Source organism: Oxyura jamaicensis, chromosome 1 (assembly GCF_011077185.1).
Source record: "Oxyura jamaicensis isolate SHBP4307 breed ruddy duck chromosome 1, BPBGC_Ojam_1.0, whole genome shotgun sequence".
Classification (NCBI taxonomy): Eukaryota; Metazoa; Chordata; class Aves; order Anseriformes; family Anatidae; genus Oxyura; species Oxyura jamaicensis.
Window position 1 is genome coordinate 124,024,359 of NC_048893.1, and position 27,162 is coordinate 124,051,520.

The 27,162-nt window shown below is 44.2% G+C and overlaps 2 protein-coding genes across 9 annotated transcripts in view; one reads left to right on the forward strand and one right to left on the reverse strand.

Moving 5' to 3' along the window:
• The window catches only part of PHKA2 (phosphorylase kinase regulatory subunit alpha 2), a 50,984-nt gene extending 47,337 nt beyond the window's left edge, over positions 1 to 3,647 (forward strand). For both annotated transcript variants that reach the window (XM_035322821.1, XM_035322892.1), the window contains 2 exons: positions 840 to 1,040; positions 1,781 to 3,647. In XM_035322821.1, coding sequence (XP_035178712.1) covers positions 840 to 1,040; positions 1,781 to 1,954 — 375 coding nt within the window. In that variant the 3' untranslated portion in view covers positions 1,955 to 3,647. The remainder of the gene's footprint in view (positions 1 to 839; positions 1,041 to 1,780) is intronic.
• Positions 3,648 to 6,129: 2,482 nt separating this feature from the next.
• Positions 6,130 to 27,162, reverse strand: part of PPEF1 (protein phosphatase with EF-hand domain 1) — a 38,985-nt gene continuing 17,952 nt past the window's right edge. For 5 of the 7 annotated variants that reach the window (XM_035323053.1, XM_035323275.1, XM_035323205.1 and 2 more), the window contains exons 5-17: positions 25,096 to 25,259; positions 23,620 to 23,734; positions 21,595 to 21,641; positions 16,354 to 16,520; positions 15,529 to 15,565; positions 14,938 to 15,087; positions 12,598 to 12,798; positions 11,005 to 11,190; positions 10,245 to 10,387; positions 9,559 to 9,665; positions 8,488 to 8,651; positions 7,607 to 7,691; positions 6,130 to 7,142 (exon numbers count right to left, since the gene is read on the reverse strand). In XM_035323053.1, the coding sequence (XP_035178944.1) occupies positions 6,853 to 7,142; positions 7,607 to 7,691; positions 8,488 to 8,651; positions 9,559 to 9,665; positions 10,245 to 10,387; positions 11,005 to 11,190; positions 12,598 to 12,798; positions 14,938 to 15,087; positions 15,529 to 15,565; positions 16,354 to 16,520; positions 21,595 to 21,641; positions 23,620 to 23,734; positions 25,096 to 25,259 (1,856 nt within the window). In that variant the 3' untranslated portion in view covers positions 6,130 to 6,852. The remainder of the gene's footprint in view (positions 7,143 to 7,606; positions 7,692 to 8,487; positions 8,652 to 9,558; positions 9,666 to 10,244; positions 10,388 to 11,004; positions 11,191 to 12,597; positions 12,799 to 14,937; positions 15,088 to 15,528; positions 15,566 to 16,353; positions 16,521 to 21,594; positions 21,642 to 23,619; positions 23,735 to 25,095; positions 25,260 to 27,162) is intronic. The other 2 variants (XM_035323337.1, XM_035323383.1) reach the window with 2 other exon arrangements.

Sequence of the window (27,162 nt, forward strand, 5' to 3'; positions counted from 1 at the left end):
CTGGCAAGTTTTATATTCACAAATATGAAACAAACAACTCTTGTGAACAGACATCTCAGCAGAAGAGAGATACTTGCATGCCTGAGACTTTTTTCCATGTCAGGTTGCACCTGATTTGTCTCTGGCTTTCTTCTTTTCTGAGGGGCGGTGGTAACAGCTGAAGAGAAGAGCTGGAATTTTCTGCCAAATTTAAACCTTCCTTTGCAGAATGGAGAGCTTTATTTATTCCTATTGTGTAGATAAATAAGCTTATATTTTTAGCCTGTCAGACCTAGACAGTATCTAATTTTGCTGTTTAAAGGAATCAAACTAAATAAGCACAAACCTCCTAGGGTGTCAGCATTTCACATGACATCCATACAGCTCTGCCAGCGAGAATTAGGCTGCTCTACGAACAATATAGGTATATGCTTGTGTGAAAGCGCATTCACGCTAAGCAGGTGGCTATTTTTAAATCCCTACAGTCATTTCAGTTTTGCAACTAACCTGCAATGCCAGAAGGGTACTCGGAAGGCAGAATGCCTGAGAGTGGCCCATTAGAAGCAGAGAGTTGATTTGCAAGCTAAGTATCCGCAGTCCTGTGTGCAAGTGAAATGTGTGTGTGCTGGGGTGCAGGGCTGGAGCAGTTCTCTGGAAGTCGCATAACTGCGTGCGGGATCAGGGCCTCACGACACAAAAAGTTTCTGTCAGTGCTAAAGCCGTACAAACGTCTTGTTCACCTCAGTCAGGCTGCCCCCGCGTGAAGAGAGGAGCATATGTTTAAGTGCCCGGGGGATGTGTGGGGAACCAGTCTTCTGGATTTGTCAGTTTTTCTTTCCGTTTCCACTCTCACTCGCCAGATGACCCCGTGCGAAATCAAGTTTGCTGTGCACGTGGAGTCGGTGCTGAACCACGTACCCCAGCCCGAGTACCGGCAGCTCCTGGTGGAAGCTATTCTCGTCCTTACCTTCCTGTCTGACATCGAGGTGAACAGCATCGGGGGAATCATCCACGTGGATCGAATAGTGCACATGGCCAACGACCTCTTTCTGCAGGAACTGGTGAGTGAGTCCAAGGGGCAGTGGTGGGAAGCCTTCGCATTTGAAATCTACCCCCTGTTCCTTCTTTGGTGTGTGGAGAACATGATTTTTTCCTTATGCCCCTACGAAGGAAAACCAAATCACCTCACTATCTTTTGGAAATATATTTGGAAAACTAATTTAAGAATTGTGGGAGATTTAATGGGAACAAAATCATAGCTGCTAACAAGCTCTGAAATAAGCGGGCAGATTGAAGAGAACCTTCGCTTTACCAAAGCACTGCACAAGCCACTCTGAGAAGCAGCATTCAGTCCTCTATCAGCAGAAAGTCAGGAAAAGCTGTGTGGGTATAGCTGCCAGAAACAGAACAGCTCAGAGACCACAGAGTACATGCCAGACAGTAAGGCAGAGACCAAGTTCACGTCCAGGTCAGTTGCATGCAGCTCCACCTAATTATAGAAGAGTATTGTGAAAGCAGAGTGTGAAGCGTTAGAACTATCAATATTTAAGTATATATATTAAAAAAAAAAAGGCTAAAACTTGTGAAGCTAGAAGTTCCTTGTTTATTTAGGCTGATTTGACGAAGTTATGTGTATCCTGTAACAATCCCAGTAAGGGTTTTAATGAGGGAGCGGAGGCTTTGCCTTCAGCACAAATGTAAAATCATCATGAGGCCTCTTCTTTTTTTTTTTTTTTTTTTTTCCCAATACATAAGCATAAATGCCTAATGTTCCCTACTTCTTTTTTGTGTGTCTTTTCAGAAATCGTTTGGAGCTACCGGTGGTATCTTGGAGAAAGACATAGCCACAGGAATCTGCCACTTTTTTTATGACAGCGCTCCAAGTGGGGCCTATGGGACTATGACATACCTAACCAAAGCCATAATTATTTATTTACAGGATTTCCTGCCTAGCACAGGCTGTGTGATGCAATAAGCAGTGTCTCTTGAGGGAGAAAATGCTGGGAAGCTTTTTCTCCCCATTTTGCTGCCTCGAACCTCTTGTTTAGTTGCTGCATGTGTGTGTGCCATACACTACCTCAGCACTTTACGCGAGTCATCATGTTATGTGCATGCCTGCCTGCGGGGGACAGGCAGGTGGAACGTGGCTTACTTTTAAGGGAGGGTGTGAGAAATAACAAATAATGAATCTCATTCTGCCCAAAGTGCATAAATGTAATTCATATTAAATTAAAAAGAATTATACAGCTCTGCCAAGGGAAAAACAGATTACTCTGTGGAGATCAAAAGGCATAATAAAATGAGGGAGCTCTATCTCAGGCATAAAGGCTCCCAAACAAGGGAAGTGATGGAATTCATTAATTTTTCCCCTGCTCTCTGTAAACGTACGTCATCGTGAATCGCTAATGCAGTGTGAAACATCCAGGGAAATGTAAATTAGAGGAATAGGAATAACTGGAGGTAACCAGCTGGTATTTTTAATACACGTTTACCCTGATTCTCATCTCGTTTGCACCTAGTTAGTGCAGGGCTAGTGCAGTACAGACAAATGTCTTACAATATCCACTAATTTGAGATGATAGCCTTTCTCAGGAAGCTGCTTCTCTCTTTAATCTGAACAAAGTGGCTTCCTTCCTGGCATCCCCAGGGCTTTGCAGGAAAATCTCAAGACTCCAGCTTCTCCAAGGTGACAGGCAGTTTTATGCCTGTAATCCTTTTCTCTGAACGGAGAAAGATAAACCTCAGCCACCCGAGCACCCTTCCCAAGTCTCCTGATCCTTTCCCTTGCAAATAGCCTCGGAGTTCAGAATGGCATAATTGCCACCCTTCCAGCGCAGGGCGAGTTTATGGAAGGCTTTGATGTTTTTCTCTTTCTTTTTTTTTCCCTCCTTTTTTTTTCCTTTTGCTATTATTTTTTTTCTTTTAAGGCACATTTATCAGTCATGGTTAGGGATGGGCTCCCTGGTAGTCTCCATCCAGACAGCTCCCAGGTTTGTGCCTGTGCCATGATAATAAGTTTCAGTGGCTGCTTTGAGCTGCTTTAAGCAGAGAGAGTGTGTGTCATGCAGGGAAAGAGCTCTGTGGCCACTGCATCTGAAAACAGAGGTAGGCTGCTTCTGGCATGGAAAACCCTGCTTCACCCCAGGCACCAGGTGCAATTTGCTGTGGTTTTATGCAGTCATTTGAAATACCTTGAGGAAAGGAGGGAAATAAGCCTGTCTCAATTGCCAGTTGCCAGCACCCGTGGTCCTGGGGAAGGCAAGCTCCAGGCGGCACAGCTGCCACGGAGGCACTGCTGCTGCTACAACATCTGGGCACTTGCTCAAGAGAGCAAGGGCAGAGCAATGAGTGTGGGAGGCCTCAGGAGGTGATTCAGATTTAGGAGAATTTGGCAATCTGAGGGCCCAAGAGCTGCTCGCTCGATGCTCTGAGAGGCAAGGACTGTGTTAACCACCATGGGCACTGTGGACCTGTGGAGGGATTAGCATAAAGGTACGGTTTGGGTACAACTAGCACACATGTGGATGTGGAAGTAAGTTTATTGGCATGGTACCTGTTTTTGTTTGTTAGTTTGTTTTTTCTTTGCTATGCTTTTCCCCTCCTTTTTATATGTATAGTGAGAGATCACTTAGTGTGTTTCTCAGTAAACAAATCCTTTGGTTTAAACACATAAATGTAACAGCGCAGAGCATGAGCTCACCAAGTCCAAAACAATGGTTCAGAGCCTAGAGCAAAACAAACACCCCTTAACTGTTTTTTTTTAAGCAAGTGTCTTTGATTTAAAATTTGTAGTATGACCTCAATTACCATACATTTATAATCACTGTGATCAATTACCATGTGGAGTGTACGCACTGGAAAAGTATATGGTGATTTGAAGGGCTTAGATAGCTGGTACTGAGAAGTGGGATGCTGAAGCACAATGTCAGTGGAGGGGAAACTCATTTTACTTCCAGGTCAGGCACAGTTGCAACTTTCTGCTGAGCTACTACTCGGACAGAAGGATTACTACAACTGGAGAATCACAGTTAATGCAAAATTTATTAAGGAAATAAGCTTTTGTTCAGACGCCCCCCCCCCCCACACACACACTTTGCAGAGGATCCACCTATGTGTTATTAAGCTGTTACAAAACCGAGCTGGCACTGGGTGGTGGTGGTGAGGGTGTGCTCCCAGGTAAAACCCGTGACAGCTTTGCCACTAATTGGCAGTGAGCAGCTCGGCTGCCTGGCTTCCCAGGGGAGCCAGAAGAGGAGGATGTGGCCATCCTCAACTCCCTACAAACTCATTTTGGAAGGCAAAGGTACACAGACACATCATGTGCTTCAGAACCAAGGGCTTTCAGGAAAAGAGATCCACCTGGGACCTGGTCTTTCCTCTCCTGCTGTCACGAGCAGTTTGCAGCTGTGGGGATGGAAGTGGCAGCCCTGGTCCTGCAGGGAGCTGGGCCTGCAAGCGGGCAGACAGCAGGGCTGTGGGGGGGCTGGCTCAGCGCAGGCCTCTTCTGTGGTGCCAGCTGTGGTCCCCTCACTTGGGGAAGGAGCCCTAAAAGGGTCGGTTGCTTTCCATGGCCGGTAGGAAGACACCCTGTGGCGGTGAAGTAGGGGCCTGGGGACAATCCAAGCCCCACACCAGGTGCTAGGCCTGAAGGCTGATGGCACCTGTAGGGCCAGTTTGGGCACTGCTACGGCCTGATTCAGCTGTGGCATTAATTACCCCCTGCATAAGGTGGAATATATATATATATATATTCTCTCTCTCTCTCTCTATATATATATATACACACTATATATATACAGGGATGATAGTTACGGGAGAGCTTCAGCTCCAACAGTGGGTTTAACACAAGTAGCTGGGCTGTCTCCCACTCCAGTTGTAGTCTCCAGTGGCTTCTGTAGTTGTAGTCTCCACTGGCATCGTGTGCCCTGCAGTTATTCCCCCCTCCTATAACCTTTCCTTCTGTCAGAGGCGAGGGGGCTCCTGTCTGCCTGTAGCAGCTGAGGGGCAGGCTTCTCTTTTGGCTCGATGACTCAGCTCCTCCGGGCTGCAGCGCTGCCTGCCTAGAAGCCTCTTCTCAGTGTATGCTAAGTGAAGCGCTGCATTGCGACCTTACTGGTAGCGTCCCTTCTCATCAAGGCAAGTGTCCTTCAACTTAATCCTTCAGCTTAATGCTAGAGTGGCTTCAGGAACACGTTGTGAGAGGGGCACATCCAAGCTGCAGGGTTTGGGCAATGTTTCAGAGCTCCCATGTTGTTGCACACCCTTGTTATGTCCTGTCTTCTTGGGGGCGGCAAAGGAGGACTCCAGATCTGTACTGTCACATTCTATAAATATACATTTAACATTACCAATACCACTAAAACTTTACTATGATTTTTGTCTTTCTATTAGAGAACCCCCCCAACTCCAGCGAATAGAAATAAGGATGTGCATGTTTAGTCACTCATCTGTAAATTTACAAAATATGTCTGGAAAAGTATTTCATACTGCATTGATTAAAAATAAGATTTAGGAATGATGGCACTATATTAAGCTTGGACTGCTATTGTATTCTGTAATGATAAATTATTAGGAAGGGTGCTATAGCTTTTTTTTTTTTTCCTTTGCATTTTCAAAACTGTTATTAAAAACTACCTACTTACCTCATGGTTCAGTATTAAATTTTAAAGCCTGGTTAGGCTGGAACTGTTTACAACCCAGAAAGCACTCTGCATACATTGTATTTAATAAGGAAGAATTAAGGTAATGTCTTTTTTAAAAAGTTCCTGATCTGGCTGCACTTAATATCAGTGTGTTGCTTTCAGAGTGTAATATGCAAGTGAGTCATGTTGAGGAGTTAGGTGCAGGAAGGGCAATATTGGCTCACAGGCTTGGAGCAGGGGAATACAGGGGAGAGATGGGACACTGGGCTCTTCCATCTCGCTGCTTTCCATAAAGTCCTTTGCAGAATTTATCAGTTTACTTGATAAAGATTTTATGCTTAACTGTATGCAAGATTATTGAGGTTCAGGAGTATCAAACTTTTTATTACTTTTGTGTTCTTACTCATCTCCTGATTTTAAAGAAATACAGTTCAAATTCAGACAAAAAGTGTTGTACTCTAATATGTGTAGCCTACCAAGGTAAAGGCAAAAAGACACTGCACCCACATTACTGTGAAAGCTAAAGCTTTATTTTAGGACCTATTTTATGTTCTATTAACATGCTGTGGATTTAGCCAGCATTAAAGTGACAGGTTATGACTGTTTCTTGGCCCCAAACCCCAACAAATGTAGGCAAAAGTAACAAGTGGCAAGAACAAATCTATTGCAAGTGTAAACGCCTTTCAAATAAGACCCTTTAAGTTGGGTCTGTAAACTTTGAAGAGGATACATAGTGACCTGGAATGTTTTAATTTTATTGCATCATGCAAAGAGAGAGATTAAATGCAGAACTACCTGTTTTCCTATTTTAATGATATAGTGTGTTTTTTTATCTTTTTTTTTTTTTTTTTTTCTTTTTTAACTTGCCTGGGCTGGATAGTCAGTTCACGGAAAGCCTCGGTTGCTCCTGTTATATTCCCAAGGAGTGACAGATATGTTCCTTGTGGTCATTAACACTCTTTCTCAGCTGTCTCTAAGGGCTGCTGAGAGAAATGTGCCAAAGTTTCTCCTCCCATGAGGTTGTAGGTGCTACCTTGGTAATATTCACAGATAACATACGTGGAGGAGATGAAACCAAGAGTGGAGATAAATTGTAAGGTACCGATGTGGCAGTGACACAGTAAAACTGTAGATGGTGTTTTTTTATCTCTTCTGGTCTCATTACTAGCAGACATACATCATCCAGACGGGACTAAACAGGCTAAACAGTGATCACAACACTTATTACCATTTATTGGTTCTCAGTGTGGAAATTGGGTTCCCAGGCTGCTTGTGACTCATGACAGGAAGGTGAACTTCCATGACAACCTGCAAGAAGTTCTGCCTTTTCATTAGTTGGCTTCTTGTCTCGTTTGTGAACCACATGGAAGGCCTCTAAAAATTCGCTGAAGTCAATGTAGTCGTCTTTGTTGTAGTCTATGCTCTGGGCTAGCTTGTCAACGGATGCATCGTACGCGTCAATTCCCAGGTGAGAACTGAAGATTCTCCAGGTCTTGCGGAACTCATCAAAAGAAATCAAACCTAAAGGAGACAGATAGCAGATTGCTTCTTCCAGGGCTGTTTCCCCTTCCTACATACATGCATGCATGCTCCTTTACTGCAAGACAGTTACCTGCCTACTGTGGCTTGTGTGTTTTTTGTGATTTCCTGACTGAAGTCCATTTTTACTGCAGGCAATGAGCTAGCGCTTTCAACAGTAGAATTAAGAAAGCAGTAAATACTGAGAGTGAGAGAAGGGAGAAAAAGCCCCCCAAAGTGACACCAGTACTGGAAACTGAGTATGTGAGATTTTTTTCTTGAGTTAGGCTCTGTGCGCTGTCCCTTATATGGGTACAGCCTGACTGCTGAAATTAGTCTTCACTAAAGTGGAAAAATGACATCACCCCTGGTTCTTCTATATATAGAAGCCTTAACGAGGAAACAGTGGGGAAAGATAACTAGTATAGGCTTTCTAGGGCTGGTGCTATGAAGTTACAGGCACTTACCTGACTGATCTTCATCCATGATGTTAAAGATTATCTCCAGATCTTTTCTGTATTTGCACAGCGTTTCAACCAAAGCTGGCTGAACCTGGTTTTGAAATCATACACAGGGAACAATTCAGACCTTGGGTTTGAGTTAGTTTAGCTAACAGAATATGTACTATGCAAATCTATTTTCCCAGTTTAACTTGTCAAATACTAGGAAAAAATCCTTATGCTTGAATTCCAAGAGATGATATTTTGTCTTGCCCTGAATCAGCTAAAACCTGTCACTTCTGGGGGTGTGTGTGTGTGTGTGGGGGAGGGTCCTGTGAAGGACCTCACACCTCCTACCTTCAATAATTATTTGTGGAAATACTGATGATCTAGGGAAATGCTCGATGTCATGCACTCACGTGAAATGTTCGATGTTAGAAAAATGGTGGCGAGAGCTAAGAACCAAACCACTATGCAGTCTCCCAGTAACAAGTGGACTCTGTAGAAGAGACCTCAGCTATAGATGGTCAAACATCTCCAAACCATCTCCAGCTGTGACTTCATCCTGCAGGTGCCACAATTGGTTCTGTGTTTTATTTGCAAAGCTGCTCTGGGTAGGATTCATTGCACATCTCCTCAGCTACCTTATCTAAATGCCCTTGAGAGTCACCAGAAAGTAGGAAGCAGTTCTAGCGTGTGATTCATCCAACCTATTTTAAGACTCTACCTTAGCAGGGAATGATGATTCGTGCCCTAGAAGTACTTATTTCCCTCCAGTGACTATAAAGGGAAGCTAGGTAGCTAGTTCAGATGTAGATGTCCAAGGGACTTGCCAAACCACCATCTTGTGCCTCAAATTGCAAAAAGCTGTTCCTCTCAGATTTGCAAAGAGGCATTTTCCTCCTTACCTCTTCTGTAGATTGAGCTATTTCCATATTGTGAAAACATGACATGTAGTCAACTTTTCCATCTGGATCTATCTTGGCTAAATGGAACTGCAGCGTCCTCCAGGGCAGTTCGAGGCAGAGGACAGACTCCATCGCTGCTGCCCAGTCACTGACAGAAATCTTGCCTGCCGGAAGATTTGTTCATGGTTATGTATGGTACATGATGCAGCACAAATCAGACACCAGCATGCCTTCTGACTTTGTTTAAAAAAATCACAGAACAGAAACATTTTCTCCTAATGCTGGGGAATAAAAATATTCTTAACAATGAGCAGCAAAGTCAGACTAAACATTTCCACCGGTCCCTTCCAACAGCAACAATTTTGTGATTCTGATGGTCATCAGGTTTTAAAACTTCTTGAGAAAAACAAATTATTCTATGAAGAGCACTTCAGATATGAGCTGAGTTGCACCTATAGAGAAGTATGTGGCTGAAAAGTGAACGAGACAGAAATATGTTAATCTGTTGTTTGGCAGCCAGGGAACCAGCACCAACACCTTATCAAGTGCCATTTTAGGGGCACAGATGACAACCTAGCCAGGTGAGAAGCCATCAGGAGGAAAAGCTGTATTTGTGCTAGAAGTCATCAATGCCTTGTTCCTACACAAAAGGTTCATCTATCAATTTATTACTGACTTTTCTTCAGCTGATGCATGACTGTGTGTCCACCAGTGCCCTTGCCACACTACTCAAATAGCTCCCAGACTGAGAAGACCAGTCCCCCCTCCTCTGAGACCCCAGTTCCCTGGCTGACATCTTCTGAAGACTCTCCTGTGTGAAGGTGTTGACCTTTGGGCTTCTGGAGTCAGATTTTCCTGCCCAAACTCTCTGCCCAGCGAGCTTCTTTATTTGCTCATGCGTTCCAATTCTTTCCTTCATACTTAAACCTCCCACCCCATCCTCCAAGTTGCTTTCTAGGGATAAGCATCCATCTTCTCCTGGGAGGAATGAGAGTGTGTCACCAACCAGCCTCAGCCTCCCTCCAGCCTTAGGCCAGCAGGCCCCCATGCACACGTAAGAGGTAGCATTACCTGTGTTGTTGCAGTCATACTTTGCAAAAGCCTCAGTGAGTGTAGACCTGTGAGCAAAAATCTTCTCTCGTAAGGTTTGCAAGGCAGAACGTTCAATTGTTTTTGTCCTAGAATTAAAAAAATAAATGAAAAGCCGATCATTAAAGGATTTTAATCCTTCAGCAGTTTATGCTTTTCAACATTCATTATCAAATTCTTCTGTTCTTTAACGTGAAGTGTCATCAGGGTCATCCTAAAAGGCAACACTGGGGAAAAACAAAACAAAGCCCCAGAAGAATAAGCTGAACTTAAGAGATAATCAAGTTTATGCAGGTAATTCTAAGCTGCTTTGCTTTAGTAAATCTGACCACAGTGCTAGACATGGTAAAGCTGTAATGATAAACTTTTTGGACTCCATTCATAACAGGATTTCTCCAGATTAACACTTCAGCCTTAAAGCAGACCTGACAGATAGGGATAGGCTCTTTAGGAGTCCCTGACAATTGTCTGTTTTAAGCTCTTAATTACCTTTGGGAATTTCTCAGGAAACTAAGTCAGAGCACTTAAAATACATTTTTGTCTTCTGTACTAATATTTAAATGGGAAAACAGAAAAACAAGGAAAATAGATGCCTGTCCAAGTAAAATGAAGCTACGGATTTGCAGCAGGTGCTCACACTCACTGCACACACAACGACGCATCTTTACCTCTCCCAGTGGTTCTGCTTGTTTGTGCACTCGCTCACTTGATACTGTACAAAATGAGGAATCAGATCCGGATTCAGTCGGATGTATGCTCCCCGGTTGCTTCCCTCTTCATAATAGTTAGAGGCAGAAAATATAGTGATAACCTGATCATAGGAAAAAGAGAAACTGTGTTGGCCAGAACAACTCTTCTTGACACTGATTCCCAAAACTGATCTTAGAAAAACCTGCAGGTTACAAAATGAAGTGTCAACATTTAAAACAAGAAACCAGTAATAATGTCATTCATCAAGCTGCTTGCACTTTTCAAGTCAGAGCTCCAGGCTTGTGTTTTCGGCCTGTCACAGTTTAGAGGGCAGTGTGATAGCACACTGTAGCAGAAACGTCTTTCTAAGATAGAGCTGGTTTTCAGGATTCTTGCTGGCATCTTGATACAGCGTGTCAGCGAGCAATGGCAGAAGAGAAATGAGTTAAAAGGCTTCTAGAGCCTACAAGCATCTCTTATGCTGTATTTACACATAGCTGTCCTAAGGGATTTTGTTGACGTTCATTTGTTTTCACATGAGTAATGAGCTAGTCCCCACTCCCTGAAGCTGTAGAGACTTCTGTGTTTGTCAGAACTCTGTAATTTGTTCTAACATCTACTTATTTGGCACACAATTCCCCCGAACCCATTTTAAAGAAGTCACTCATTTTCTTGATTAACAAATGATGTGCCTGTGAAATTCACGGGAGATCTCTGCCTTACATGGCAGCACCTTACCTTCCCGCCATGAGTGAGCTCGTAGCCTTCCCGCTTAAATTCATGGGACCTGATCAACATCTTCAGATTATACCTCTCAAGTAGCCTGGCAGTGGTATCAGGGCCAAAGCAACAACCTCCTCCTCGACGCTTGTTTGGAACACAGCCATTTTGCTTTCTTGGATCACTCCAGAGAATGTCCAGGACCTGGAAAGAGCAAACTCAAGTGAGGACTGTTAGTAGGCAAGGACTGACAGGCTACGTACGCCTGAACTAGGGATCACAGCAAAAGCCCCTGCAGTACAGGGAGAAAACACACCTGAGCTAACAAGGTCCTAAACAGGCCTCCCATTTTCTTCTTTCAATAGTGCACTCCTTTGGGCTAGGACCTCTGTTCTACTTTTCTTAGAAACCATTATCCACAGTTTGCATTATCTTTATCAGACGAAACATCTTTTCAGCAATGTGCCTCCTCTCACAGCTGAAGCTTCCAGCCTTGGTAGGTGCATCAGGAATGGTGCGTGGGCAAAGAGAGCAAAAGCTGCCTATGCATGTGAGAGGCATTTCCTGCTTCTCAGCACGGACCTGCCAGCCACCTGTGTCAGTGGTTTTACCTAAACTAAGCTTGAGAATACCTGCTCTAAACATGGCAGGAGTTGCCTTTTATTGTGTTTAGTTAGCCCATGTTTCAAAACAAGATTTCACCTATCAGCATTTTAGCAGGATCGAGAGACATCAGTGGATGAATTCTCAAGGCTTAAACGTGCTAATTCTAGTCAGCACCAAACATTGGGCAAAATGGCTCAAGCCTCACTAGAATAGGTTTACGCAAAAACATTCTACTTCCCATTTGTTGGGGAGTGTCAGATTTGGGGGGGCTCCTACAGCAATTTACGTTAGTTTCTAGGTCAGATCTTGGGAAATCACATTTTCTGAGAGAGATTTGCTCTATATCTAGAGGCAAAGCAAAGCTGTCTACGCCTTAAAGCAGCTGTCAGAAGGGAAGATCAGAAAAATAATCATATACACAACTCAATTTTGAGCTTGTAAATTGCTGTGCAAATTAAGCTTTCTAAATTGTCACAATTTATTAAATTACAGCATGGCATGTGCTCTGTATTGCCTCTAATATTCAAGGGGGAACTAACAGCCAGAGGACAAAAACTTCCTCTTCTGAGTAATCAACCTTTTCTCAGGAGCTGGGTTTTTTCGGACGCTATCAGCATTCAGCTGCCAAAACCACAGCCAAACAAAGGTGTGTACAATCACAACTGATTGCCAAGCCTGACCTATTTAATCTGACAACCACGTATGTACGAACAGATGTAACCACATGAGGGCATGCAAACACATCTCATACAGAGCAGTTTCCCCCTCCTAACAGCTGAGAACAGAAACCACTGTGTAAATCTTCCTTCCAAGGCTTAAAATCACAAGCCTTTTTTTTTACCAGGTGTACAAAAAACATTTAAGTAGTGAATATTTGGCTAGTATACTCCCCAGATCGATGGTTTGTATTCAGACACAGACCCCTCAGACTCAGACATGCCCTCTGAAGAGAGCCCTTGCTGCTGCTGTGCAGGGGTCTCTGTGTCTGTCTTTGGCTTCACCTACTTGTTTCCACTCCTTCAGGGTGGGCCCTGGCTGTGAATGTGGACGGGAAAGCTCAGTGAAGCCCGCTGGCGAGACGCCGCGTGTTTTCCCTGTGACATGCTTGTTAGCAGCATATGTGCTGGGTCTGGCTGTTGGAGTTCCCTCCTTTCCTTGCTCCTCTCTGTCTGCCTCTGACTTTGGTGGCCGCATCAAAGATTTCAACTTGAAAACAAAAAAAACAAAACTGATCAAACAATAAAACCCCACAGAATATTGGAAGAGTTACCAGAGCATAACAATACAGAGATGCCAGCTGAAAGGCACATCCATTCCCCCTTCCCATACTCAGTCTGTAAGTCCTGTGATGTCCTGAACTCTCATGTTTGGTGGAAGCTGCAGGTGTTTGCACCTGCAGACATCGTGCTTCACATCTGTCAGGCACCAGCCTGTTCAGCAGTGCTCTCGTGTTCCTGTCACAAGCCATCACTCATTCCAAGCCACATGCAGTCACCAGGTCTCACCACACAGCCAGGACTGCACTTGGGCTCAGGGCAGATACTTAAGTGCCCAGCTTCGCTGGAGACTGAAAAAACACAGGTATATTATACTGAGGTCAAACCACTCTCACTACTGCTCTCATACAACAGCAAGCTGCTAGGTTAATTTGGATGAAGTCAATGGAGTATCAGGAGGATAACCATAAAGTTCATAAGGTATTACTTCAGTCCCTTCACTGTTAAATAAATTTAACCTCCTCCAGTATGTGCAGAGATCTGCTTTTTTGGAGTCGTGTGCTGTGGCTCCACAAATGCCCATTCACACAGACTCCCCCGGGGGGTATCTTTTCTTCTCTTTGGATATTTTCTCATACTATCTCATTTCCAGACCACCACCAAAAAAAGTTCAACTATTTAACAAAGAAAACGAATGATTCCCCAGAGCACCGACCGGCATCTGAAGACCTGTCAGTTGCCAGCTGTACCAATTAAAAGACATCAGTCGGCCCTGAGTGGCTGTGCCCTGAGCTGTGGCCCAGGCACGGCTCGTTACCGATGCTCTCCTGAGGCAGCAACTTTGACCTGCTGCTAATTGTGGATCTCACGGGTAGGCAGTGCATCTGTAACGTGCCCAGCCCTGCCTCGGGGAAAGCGTGGGAAGGACTTGGCTCGCGGCTGAGACACCTGTATCCATGGTTAGGCACCCAATTTCAGAGTGCACTGGTTCAGTCAGCAGGGCCTGGGCGCAGATAACCAGGCGTACTCATCGCCCTTTTTAACATCCTTGAGAAACAAACTGAGCTGCACCTGGCTGATTGGTAAAACACTTATTTCTGTGCTAGAAATCACGAGAGTAAGAGCAGCAGCTCTGGATTGCACAGCCAGAAGTGACAAGGAACACATTTTCAGCTGCTTAAACACTGGTATCTCGTGCCATCTGGGGAGCTCTGCCATATCTGTGAATTAGCACCAGGTGCACAGACACGAACCAGACCTGGAGGAGAGCAGCGGAGGAGACGTGTGAAGAAGACTTTGTGCAGAGGCAGCCAGAGGCCATTGGGAATCCCCCCGGGCCTTGGCAGTGCTTCCAGGAACAGCACCGGAGACCTACACCTGAGCAGTGGTAAGACTTGGATCTCCACCAGATCTCCTGGATCTCCATTGCATATAAGGAGCCTAAGCACCCAGCTTACAAGCAGGTATCTCTAGTTTTATAAATCTTCCAGACCAAACCCCACACCATTTTCCACCGATTTGAAAAAGATGTACTTGCTCACCATTCCAGGAAAAAAGAAAACAAACAAACAAACAAAAAAAAAACACCTGGATGCCTCTGTTGTCTAAATTTATGAAAAGCAGTACTTTCTGTTTTCTCAAGACCAGGTCCCAAGGTTTGCTCCTGCTGGAAGGACTCTCCCACATGTGCTGCCATGGGAGCACTATAAGGTGGAGAACGTCCCACACAGAGCAGATGGCAGCAGCACAGCCCCGCAACAGGCGGTTCTAGAAAGGTGTGGTTAGATTGATTTCTGAAGTGCTTAGAAATGCCTGAGAATTACGTACTTTTCATACTTTCTGGCTAACGTGTCATCACCGCAGGAAGGAGTATCTGAAGTGTTTTCAACTATTTTAAAGTCAAAAGACCTATGTCATTTTACAGCAGCCAAACAATTGGCTCCCAATACCTACTGAAACCTCCCCTTCTAAAGACTGATTTCAAAGAACAGGACCTTTTTTTCCTTACTTGCCTTATAAAGTAGCTATTTCCTTTCCTCATGCAAACAACTTGATCTTAGCATTTGCACTGCTAAATTATTTTTTTTAGAAAAAAAAAAAGTACCCTCACATGAATACGCTCTCTTACCTTATTTCTGTCAAGTAAATTCAGGAAATCCAGATCTGTGGTGTCTGAAATTCCTCCATGTACAATGAGTACTTTTTTATTAATTATAGTGGCAAGGGGAAGCCAGCTGAAGACATCTTGCAGAAGATACAAGATTACCTTCCCGTAGACCTGCAAAGTGTACTCTTGGATTAGTTCCTACTTCAGGCAGATTCTGTTGCTTCTAAATTCAAGATTTTGCTGAGGTGTTGGCAACCATGAACAGTTCCACCCAGGGGACACCCCAAATTGCAACACCGACAAATATGACCCGAAATTTACTCTGAGCCATTCAGAAGTCTCTCCAGCACTTCATTTACCTCTCTGTGTGCTCCTGAGTGGCCTCACCAATGTTATGTATTTCATCCCACAGATCACTGAGCACAAACTGTTAACACTTTGAACTGTTTTGTCAGTTATGCCACTGAAAATCCAAAATCATTTTAACTACATTACTAAACTCATTCTGCACTATACCTAAATAAACTGGTTTGAAGTTTCTTTGTTCAGACATGTTTCGTTTTACATGTGCAAGACTAAAAGAAAATACAGGGAAACTAGGAAGAATCTTACCTTATACTTGTTCAAAACTTCATTGCTGAAGCCATATCTGAAAATAGAACAACATCATGAACTGTGTTTTAGTATGCCCTTTCTGCACAATTTTCTGCACTACAGTGATTGCCAGGAATTTTCCAACCCTCTTTTCCTCCTGTCATTTGTCTCACCTCAGTTTAAAAGTGCATTCTTCTGTTTTATCTCAATAATTGAGTTAAATTGATTTCTTGTGCGTATAAGGGATCAGAAACAGCATCCAGACCAATAATTTTAAGCAGCCTATTTCCCATCTAAATGAATAGCGTAACAGTTTTACCTTTTAGATATTAGAATTTTCAAAGGAACCTAACCAATGTTGTGTAAAAATTCTCTCAAAACCTCCAGGGACAGCATCATCTACCATGTCCATCCCCCACTATTTTTGGGAAGTGACATCTTAGTCTGAAGTTAAGTGACATCTCAGCTCCTGCTTTCCTGGTTCCATCATACTGCACTCTCATGGCTGGGCTATGCTGTGGAAAAAGCCCACGATTTAACTAAAATATGGTCCTTCCATCCATCCCCTGCTCTGGTAGTCGGGCAGCTCCAATGAACCCGCTGACTTCAATGGGCTGTGATTAAGACAAGCACTTCGTTTGTGTGTCTGTGTGTAACAAGGGTGTACTTTGCTTCTCTCCCCCCCAACATCTTGAAGATACAAAGCTCCACCTGAATACCCAATAAAGCATTACTTCTGTTTTAGAAATCAGATGTTGGCACAGTGGCTAAAGCAGGATCCAAAAGCTCCAACATTTCCAATAATGATCAGATACCCCCTCCTTTCCAACCCCTAAAACCTACCTCAAGTTTATGACATAGTCTTCATGGTTTCCTCTATTCAAGTGTACATCATTGGGGTAGATAAGAAGAAATGCAAACAGGATTATAAGTATTTCCATAGAATTTTGCCCTCTGTCAACAAAATCACCATTAAAGACATAAGGTTTTTTTTCTGAAGGTAGACCATTCTGCAGAAAGAAACAAAAACAAGGATATTTGGAGGCTGTTATGCTACCGTAATAAAGGAAATATCATGTCAAATGAGATCTCCTTGCTATAAAACCTGGAAAAAAATAAGCATAATACAGAACTCAGAAACACAGCATTTATTTCCACTGCTTAGAACAGAAATCTCCAAATCAGATATCCTGTATGAGCCATCAGAGAAGGGATGACCCTCTCTGATGGTTCTTGTGATGCTGTCTCTAATCCATTCCTCTACCTATTAAATTAAATCGAAAGGCACCAGTAGGAACATTATTCTTGTAATAAAATACACTTTTCTGTTAATGCAACTGCTGCTGGGAAGTTGTGCACTTGCAAGTAGAAGGGAATCACTCATTTTGAATGTATGACAAGAACTCCAGAAGTTATCTTCTGACATGAGTCCGAAGGTCCTCACATTTCCTTACACAGAAGAATGTGGATTTCAGATATTTACATTGTTTGCAGTCTATGCGCCCAGAACTACAGTCCCAATCTTAATACAGAGATGTGAAGAACCTCTTTTTTCCAATTGCCTTAATCCTGAAAGCATTACTTGACTTTCACTCATACTTGCACTTTGCCAGGGATGCTGTTAAAGTTATATCGGAAAGCTTGTGCACCTGGAAGACTGCACATACAGGTAGTTTTTATCTTATTTTTTTCTGAGGATACAGAGCAATGCTTTATTGTGAATGGTGGCATCAGAAGCTACTCCTGTGAATTGCTGGTACGTGCTGTTAGATTAGTTATCAGCACGTCAGTGGGTGCCATCAGCTTACAGAAAGCATAGCAGCAACTACATGTAGCTTCCTCATTTCCAGTCACGAGTACTGGAAATAGCATTTCATTCTTGGCTTGCCAGGAAAAAGAAACCTCTGCTGTCACAAATGGTGTGCACAAGAACAATCAGCAGAACATCTACAAAACCGTATGACAACTGCAGAAGCCACAACTGCAGAGGCTGGGCAGCACTGCAACACACCCTGCTTCCTGAGTGAGGCTGTGTCAGACCTGGAGATGGGTTGATCAAAGCTTTGCTTTAAAACCCATGGGCAGGAGACTGCCCAGCAGATGGTTGGTGTGCACACAGCCACGCCGCAGCCACCATCCTCGTGGAAGGACAGACGTGCTGATGTGCTCTCCAGCCTCCGCCCTGCCTCTCTTACAAAGGGGAGTTTGTTGTAACTTCTAGCTTCCATTAGGAGTTGTGGTTCTGGTCCATGCTCATGCAGTTTTTATTTCCTTTTCCACGGTTACGTGTAATAGCAAACGAAAGGCTGTTGCAGCCCCAACATGTCAAAGAGGTGAACAAGGCCCTCTGATGATTAGCAACTTGCTGCTGGGCATCATTACTGTATCAGCTGGGTTAGTGATTAATTAACTTCCGTTTGTTGTCTGCATTCTCTGCAGCCCCGGGCTATTCCTACCTGTAGCAGCCATTTAACAATCAAACCTAGCAATACATATTTTAAAATGCAAGTGTTTCAAGGAACTCCAGGAAATGCTGTAATTTGACAGAGATTAATGCAGTGACCGAATGGACTTTACAAATAAGCTATTGAGAAAAAAAGGAATTCTCTGAGCCTCACCCTCGCTGGGTCTCAGCATTACACGTGCTGTTGTGCCCTGCACTGTGCTGGCAGCACTTTGTCCTACCATGCCTGAGGTTTGGGGGCTTGTCCCAGCACCGTGACTCCACCATGTGCTCTCCACTTCCTCAGCTGCTTGGAAATGAGGATGAAACATCTGCCCACTGCATAGGGTCTGCTGTAAGGAGGGACCCTGAAGCCAAACAGCAACTGGCAGCATGAGCACTGCTGCCCACATCTGGGGGGCTGGCTCTGAAGTCACTACAATCAGCACTTTGTCCTCACTCACATGTTTTTCTTAATAATTTGGGGATAACTGCAGCAGTTACCTCCAGAACAGCTATTTTTCCCCTCACAGGTCTGGTATATGAAACCGACCTGAATCATGCTCTGATTCTGTTTCAATACCCTGTTCCAAAAAGGAAGATTGCATAATTAAAATAACAGCTAAAAGACCATAAGCCGAGGACTGGCTACATGTAATCAGTTAATAAGAAAAGCAGAGGCCTGCAGAGGTCTGATTATGCTTCAGCAGGCTTCAGGTACGTACTTGGACAAAACCACCAAGTTTCCATCCAGCCATGTCAGATAAAGTGTAACAGCGTTGGAAGCAGAAGGGAATTACATCATTGAAACACCTGGTTTAGCTCATTTCAGTCTCCATTCAGGGCTGAAGAATGTGTAAGGATCAGACAAACCCTTTCCTCCGGAAAACTCCAATCGACGGCCTATCTGCTAAATGAAAGGTGGTGATTCATGCCAAAGATAAATGGGAAACTAAATATAGGAAAACTCCTGCACCTTCGGTGAAATATACAATGGTGAAAAAGATAGCCTGGAGCTCTTTTTTTTTTTTACCTCAGTAAAAGAGAGTTATGCTTTTTAACTTGAAAAGTGAGCAGCTGTTTAAGGATATGGAAAGGACATCCAAGGCAATTCCATTTTGTGCAGACTATATGGCTGCTTCCAAGGTTTCAACAGCTTTTAAACAGATAGCAACTTTTTTTTCCTGTAAACAAACAATAATGAAAAACACCTTATGGGCATCAATGGAAGGGCCCAAGAACGTCTCTGCATTTTCTGCTTGAGGGCTGAAATGATCTGCGGAAACAGAGAGTGTTTCGCTACACTCTCTGTAGCCAGGCCAGGCGTCATGGAAAGAATACAGGGATGCTGTTCGTGTTTGTAGCCAGGCCAGGCGTCATGGAAAGAATACAGGGATGCTGTTCGTGTTTGTAGGGAGAAAGTTCAAGTGGCCAAAGCACAGCTAGAGTTGAAGCTGGCTGTGTCTGTGAGAGAAAATAAAAAGGGTTTTTTTAGATATGTAAATGGAAAAAGGAGAACTAAAGAAAACATAGGGCCGCTCCTTGATAGGGAAGGTCTCCTCACAGACGATGACGTAGGCAAAGCAGAGACGCTTAACGCCTTCTTTGCCTCTGTCTTCAATGCCGATGATGGGCTTCGGGACCCAGGGTGCCCTGAGCTGGAGGACCGGGACGGTGGGGATGACAAACTCCCAACTGACCCTGAACGTGTGCGGGATTTGCTACTCCACCTGGATCCCTACAAGTCCATGGGTCCGGATGGGATTCATCCCCGGGTGCTGAAAGAGCTGGCGGAAGTCATCGCGGAACCTCTATCAATTATTTTTCAACCATCCTGGGAATTTGGAGAGGTCCCAGTAGACTGGAAGCTGGCAAATGTTGTGCCAATTTTCAAGAAGGGTCAGAAAGAAGACCCTAGCAATTACAGGCCTGTCAGTCTCACGTCAGTGCCTGGTAAAATCATGGAGAAGTTGGTTCTCGGACTTATTGAGGCGCACCTGGGGGACAAAGCAGTCATTGGTCCCAGCCAGCATGGGTTTGTGAAGGGTAGGTCCTGCCTAACTAACCTGATTTCCTTTTATGATAAGATTACCCGTATGGTGGACCAAGGGAAACCAGCTGATGTGATTTTTTTGGACTTCAGCAAGGCTTTTGACACGGTTTCCCATAGGATCCTACTGGACAAAATGTCCACCATACAGCTAAATAAAAACATCATACGATGGGTGAGCAATTGGCTAACGGGCAGGGCCCAAAGGGTTATGGTAAATGGAGCTGCGTCAGGCTGGCGGGCGGTCACCAGTGGGGTCCCTCAAGGCTCCATTTTAGGGCCGGTACTTTTCAATATTTTTATAAATGATCTGGATGTAGGAATAGAGGGTATTTTGAGCAAGTTTGCTGATGACACCAAACTTGGAGGAGTGTGGACTCGAATGAGGGCGTAAAGGCCTTGCAGAGGGATCTGGACAGGTTGGAGAGCTGGGCGATCACCAACCGCATGAAGTTCAATAAGAGCAAGTGCCGGGTCCTGCACCTGGGACGGGGAAACCCTGGCTGCATGTACAGACTGGGCGATGAGACGCTGGAGAGCAGCCTAGAAGAGAGGGATCTGGGGGTCGTGGTAGACAGCAAGTTGAATATGAGCCAGCAGTGTGCCCTGGCAGCCAGGAGGGCCAATCGTATCCTGGGGTGCATCAAGAACGGCATCGCTAGTAAGTCAAGGGAGGTGATTGTCCCGCTCTACTCTGCGCTGGTGCGGCCTCACCTCGAGTACTGTGTGCAGTTCTGGGCACCACAGTATAAAAAGGACATGAAACTGTTGGAGAGTGTCCAGAGGAGGGCTACGAAGATGGTGAAAGGCCTGGAGGGGAAGACGTACGAGGAACGGCTGAGGTCACTGGGCCTGTTCAGCCTGGAGAAGAGGAGGCTGAGGGGAGACCTCATCGCAGTCTACAACTTCCTCGTAAGGGGTTGTCAAGAGGCAGGAGACCTTTTCTCCATTAACACTAGTGACAGGACCCGCGGGAATGGGGTTAAGCTGAGGCAGGGGAAATTTAGGCTGGACGTCAGGAGGGGGTTCTTCACAGAGAGGGTGGTTGCACACTGGAACAGGCTCCCCAGGGAAGTGGTCACTGCACCGAGCCTGTCTGAATTTAAGAAGAGATTGGACTGTGAACTTAGGCACATGGTCTGAACTTTTGGGTAGACCTGTGCGGTGTCGAGAGTTGGACTTGATGATCCTTAAGGGTCCCTTCCAACTCAGGATATTCTATTCTATTCTATTCTATTCTATTCTATTCTATTCTAGTGTCACATTAGGAACTGTTAGCTCCGGATTTTAGACCTCAGTCAGCGTGGAATAGGAAATGTGGGCTGGACATGGTAGACACTGCAAGGAACCCTTTAAGTTCATGCTCCAGCTCGACATTTAGGAGACAAATCTCCTGGATCTCCTCTTCCACAGCGAGCAGGAGAAGCAGAAGGAAAAGCTATGACAAAGGCACCATCCAAGTTGTTCTGGGGTTTAAGGGTGTGGTACGTGCACACACATTTACAGTTCTAACAGTGATAAAAACTACCAGACAAATGCATATTCTTAATAACATAAAGTCAAAATGCTGTATCACAGGCTGCCCACTTACCTTATAAAATATCAAAAAAAGATCATCCAGATTTCCATGCAAGTCTCCTACAGGAAACAAAAACATGTATGTCCCCTGTTACCAAATACATGGAATTATAAAACTGGAATTATATAAGCTAGTCCTAAGAAGCTTTTCCCCATGTCTTCTTTAGTAATTTGCATTTTCCTTAATAATTTGCCTTGTATTAGGATTATATCAGCTTCATGTTAAGGTACATGCTAAAGTTGCCTAGTAAAAGCAGGCAATAAAATACTTAAAGAGTACACAATTGTTTTGCATAAAGTTTCTGCCCTTGCAGCTGGATCTGAAGATCAGACCTGTCACACAGGTAAAGGCTCGCTCGGGGGAAATGGAAGTAAGATGAGCAAACACATTATCAACCTGGAAAACAGATTAGTATTTCAGAAATATGATAGACTTCTAAATATTACTTTCAATTTACCAAGTAGTCTACTGTATGAAGCACAATCAAGCATCTGTCTGGTTCAGAGCAATGTTTTGATGACTACTGATGGAGGGAGCATCTGTGCCTGTACACCTTGGTGCAAAAGCCACAGGAGCAGCCACAGGAGTCCCTTCCTGAGGTTTATTTTGGAACAGGCAGGAGGACCTCACCCCCCGCTCTGTCACCTCCCCACACCTGTGGCTCACTGCCCTGAAGCCACAGAATCGCCTGAGGACAGGCTTTCTCCACCAATGATTAAGAAAATGATTTAGTGGTTGATATTGGTGGTAGGGGGGTGGTTGGACCAGATGATCTTGGAGGTCTTTTCCAACCTTAATGATTCTACGAAAAGACAGAAGGGACATTTCTAACCATGTCCATCTGTCTTCCGTGCAACTTTTGATGACAAGCCTGCTGAAGTCACTTTAAGGACTCCTTTGGGCCATGATTTTAAACACGTGCAAACAGAAACACTTCACATGCGTATTCAATCTGCATTATTTGTTTGAAATTAGAAGGAAATAGAAGGAGGGACGGCTTATTTTAAGGACATCAAGAATTTTGGGCCAGTTAGGTTTAAAAATGTGCCTCCCATACTCTGCAGAGGATTTATCTGGCTGCAAACGCTGTTAATGTCAATGGCAGGAAGGGGAGCCCTTCAGATGCTGCTTGCACAGCACAAATGAGATACAAATAATAGAAGGGATGTTTTGATTCATACAAGCGTACTGTATAGTGAGCAAGCATGAATCTGTGCTTCCTTGGTTTGGAGAGGTACTGTATTTGGTTGGTCAACAAATTATTTTTTGCACAGAGCATTATTTAAACAAGCCCTTTCCTGGTTATTGAAGTTGGTGCACAACCACATCTTAAAAACCATCAGTTGTTGTCTCACACGTGTCGCAGTGCCCTTCCCTACACTGCGTTACTATTACACAGCGCAGACACGGCTGTCTGAGCAAATGCCACCACTGCTCTTCTGTTCTGCAGCTATTGCTTCCTGTGGCATGCCAGCACACTGCATCCCTTTGCTCATAATTTACAAAAACATAATAAAATGGATGTGCAATGAGCTCTTAATTCTTCACCTTGTGACATATCGTTCTGTGAGACTAATTTGTTCGTTGCATAAAGACTGATGCATCCTCTTGGGTCCCTTTAGAAATGAGGGTCTATTTATACATTTCAATTTGTTCTTGATAGTCATGCTGTCTATGAAAGGTCTTATTTGCCACTCCTATTACACCCTCATTAAAATCATCAGTGAGTAAACTATCGTGGTAAAGTCTTTTTCTCAGTAAGAGGAGCAAGCACTGAGAATCGCAGCCAGTGATCATAGAACTTAGTGGCACTTTAGAGCTGGAAGTGCAGGAATATTTAAGTTGCACTGAAGTATTAATTGAACTAATACTCGTTCAGAAACTTTTAACAAGAAAAGGAAAGAGGAGGAGAGGGACTTTTTAAAAATACACTTGGTGTGACTCAGGAACATTTTTGTTTGCTTATTTTGTTCCCATTTATACATTTATTAAAAAAATAATAAATGCCCAAAGCAGTTATCTTCCTTGGCATCTTACCACAGACAGTTATCTCCTTGGAGTAGGAAACCGTAACAAGGTTGATATTTGGCTTTTCCTTGAGAACCCTCCTGGTTTCACATAGCAGCTGCAGAACATAGTGGGCATGAAGCAGCTATGAAAAAAAAAAAAAAAAAAAAAAAAAGGAGAAAAGGAAGAGTTTTTAGGAGGAGCAGTGAAGTCTGTCTGCTTTATTAGCACTACACACATATTGCCAAGGAAGCTATATCAGATTATCTGTACTACAGATCTTCCTTAAATATGGTTACAGGCTGCATGGTTTAGTGCTGGAAATTAGGAGCATTGGTAGCTTTGCACTTGCTTACTGAGCTTGTTGTTCATATTTTCCCATTTTATTTATAGTGTACCATTTCTACTCTTCCCACCTACAGAAATGGTACGAGAGTGGGTAATACAGCACCCAGAATCATTGCATAAGGTCGTCTGTTCAAAGTAACTGAAAAAAAAAAAAAAAGGATATACTCTAAAACGAAAACAAACCAAAAACAAGCGCCATAAATGGTATTTCAGCAAACTGCACAAATACCAAGGAGAGGGAACTCCAGCAAGGGTTGCCTTGCTAATGCTCATTGTGAAGATGTTATGAGAATGGAACATTCAGCCTTCAAATATTGCTCCTTTCAGAGAAGATGTAGTTCCTGTAAAAGTGCTCTTCTGGTCTTCCCTGCTAATGCTTCTTACAATAATTTGGTCAGTCAGTGATTTTTAAGACATTTAATTCAAACACAGATGGATGAGCTACAGACTGACTCTTCAATATTAATGTTTTTAAAACAAACAAAAAAGGCCAATTGCATATAATAACTTCCTTACTAAAATGCCAGCCACAGCAAGGTGAAGTCTGTGTAGGCTCATTTATCATGTGCTTTATATTGTGCTACATTTAAGATCAGCCTCCACAGAAAATCAGGGGGGGAAACAAAACATTATTCAGTCAATTAAAAGCAAAGGGAGACCCCTTATATAACCCCAAAGTTGTCCCTTATAGGCAGTATATTGTTAAGCACAAATGATCATGAGTTCAAACCAAGCCCTGCCAAGTAAAGCAGTGGCAGCCAGAGCTCACGAGACCTGTGCTAGCACGTTAGCCACACTTTATACTCACTCTCCCCATTGCAGTGAGGTCTTGCACACTGGAATGATGTGATTAATTCCTGCAACTCAATTCATCTTTAAAGCATGGGGGGTGGAGGAGAATGAATCAAACCTGGGAACTGAGAAGCAGTGGCTTGGGTTTTGTCGGGTTAGCTCCCAGCCAGACTAGATTCCTGTGACAGCTTACCATGTTCCTGTGTGACCACTGAGGGTTAGCAGGAAAGAGAAGTGGGATGGAAAGGAAGGCAGAAATATCTCTTTGAGCACCAGTTTATATTGGATTCAACCAACTGTGGAGTTACAATTTGACAGAGAGGTAAAACAAGTAAAAGAAATAAACAAAAACGAGTTGCAATGTACCTGTCCGTCCTTGAAAGCATGAAGAAGAGCATTGGCATCTGCAAGAGTAAGGGGAAATGACAGTCGTGGTCCGCAGTAGGAGTCTGGAACCTCAATCTTTTCATATTCAGTTAGATATGAGTCGGCCTCATGAGAAACAGAGGGGCTAATGGAAGTGTCAGCAACTGCAACAAGAGGGAAGAGAAACAGGAATGTGGAAACTCCAGCAGTCTCCCATAGGGCTGTAACAGAGTGACCAGAAGTGGTGGATATAGCTGATGCTCTCCTTGCCTCAGTGTTGGAGCAGCCAGCTCCTACCTTGTACAGTGGAGCAGCTCTGGGTTTCCCCAGACTGGCCCACAACATTAAACAAACACTAAACACAGAAACAAACACAAGCAAACAAAACCAGGCAGAGCCACCATCCCAACAACCAGCATCTGTGGTCAAGATGCAAAATACTTTGCACTGATGCTGTGGACAAATGTGATCTCTTAGGTAACAAGAACTCAGTCCATCACAGGCTTTCTCCTTCCCCCACACAGCAAGGAGATTCACAAGTCGTGCCCAGTCATCCAGGGACTGTCACCTGTTTACAGTTCAAGATTACACAGTTAATACCAGTTTTAAGGAGTTGCTTGCGTTGCTTTTAATTTCTACATAAAAAATATAGGCTAAATACCAGCAGCTCACTGAGTATTAAAAAAGCCAGCAGCCAAGCAGTGTTCCTTCACAGCGGACTGCATAACACTTCCTTCTGACATGAGGAGACAATGCCAGCTCTTGGGTGGCTGCCATAAAGCCACTGGAAGACAGAAAGTAAGCAAAGCCAGCTTCTTCTCATTTTCCTGAACATGGAGAAAGCAGGAGCATTGCTAATTGCTTCAATCCAATATTTTCTTGCAAACCCTTGATACATAACTGATACATAACTGAGAACAACTGATTTCACTCTTTGCTCCCCGCAGACTGTCTTTACCATCTCTTATTCTAAGGGAGACACCCAGAGCCCTAAAGGACAGTGTCCTGGAGGTTGCTGTTGCAGAGCTGCTTGCGTGAGGTGATTGTTGGAAACGCTTTTGGCTGTGCTGACAGTAAGGTTTTTGTAACCCTGCAACTGGAAATGAAGATACATTATTTGTTGCTGAAGGAATACCTGTGGCTGTGACTCAAAATGCACAGCAGCCAAAACCTGCATGTGGCCTCATAAATTACGAGATTCATAAAGGCCAGCTTGTCTTTTACCTGCATAAAATTCATATTGAAGAAATAAGCAGATAAAACGCATCCTTTTTATCAGCTCCGGATTTAAAAACAAAACTGTTTCTTATCAGCTGCTCTGCTGCGAGCTGATCAGCACCCTCTGTGTGCAGCCACGCAGATGGATGCAGGCATCAGGAAAGGGCAAAGTGTGCAGGGTTCGGAGTTCCCACCAAGTCCTGGCCAGAGGCTCTCCTCTTGTGACTCCTCCAGTGTCAGCAGTCTTCTCAGCGTCTCCTGCTGCACAGACACCTGCCCATGCCTGCCCCCCTCTGCTCCCCCCGTCCTGCTCGCAGCAGGTGACCCTTCCTTCCCCTCTGAGCACAGACCTGCCTTCCTCACAGCCTCTGCTCCCTTCTGGCAGGTGTCCAGGCTGGGAAACCCAATCTCCTTCCCTGCAGGGCACAACTCTGCAAAGCACACCCTGTTTTCTGCCTCTGGATGAAGAATCAAAAGCCAGCTGTGGTCATTAGCCTTAGAGTGCTCTTACGTCTCCTCGGGCAGTCTTTCAGCTTGATTTTAAGGCTCCTTCCTGCACAGGATGTCTCATCCGGGAGCAGTCAGCACCTCTTCCAGTAATGGATGTCCTAATGCAGCCTGGGGATTAGCGTGTGCTGGCCCCTGCTCGCAGACCCCACAGGGCTGCCAATGGCCATACTCCACATTAAACAAACAAAAAAGCCCAGAGAGCACCTCTGGCTCCCGAGGAGGGCTCTGACATCCTCCAGGCACTGATGCACAAGACACAAAGTTAATGGCAGATGGACCAGGAGCCCAAGAGGATGAAGATTTCCTTTGTGCCCCAAACATCTGTTCCTTCACCCTGCT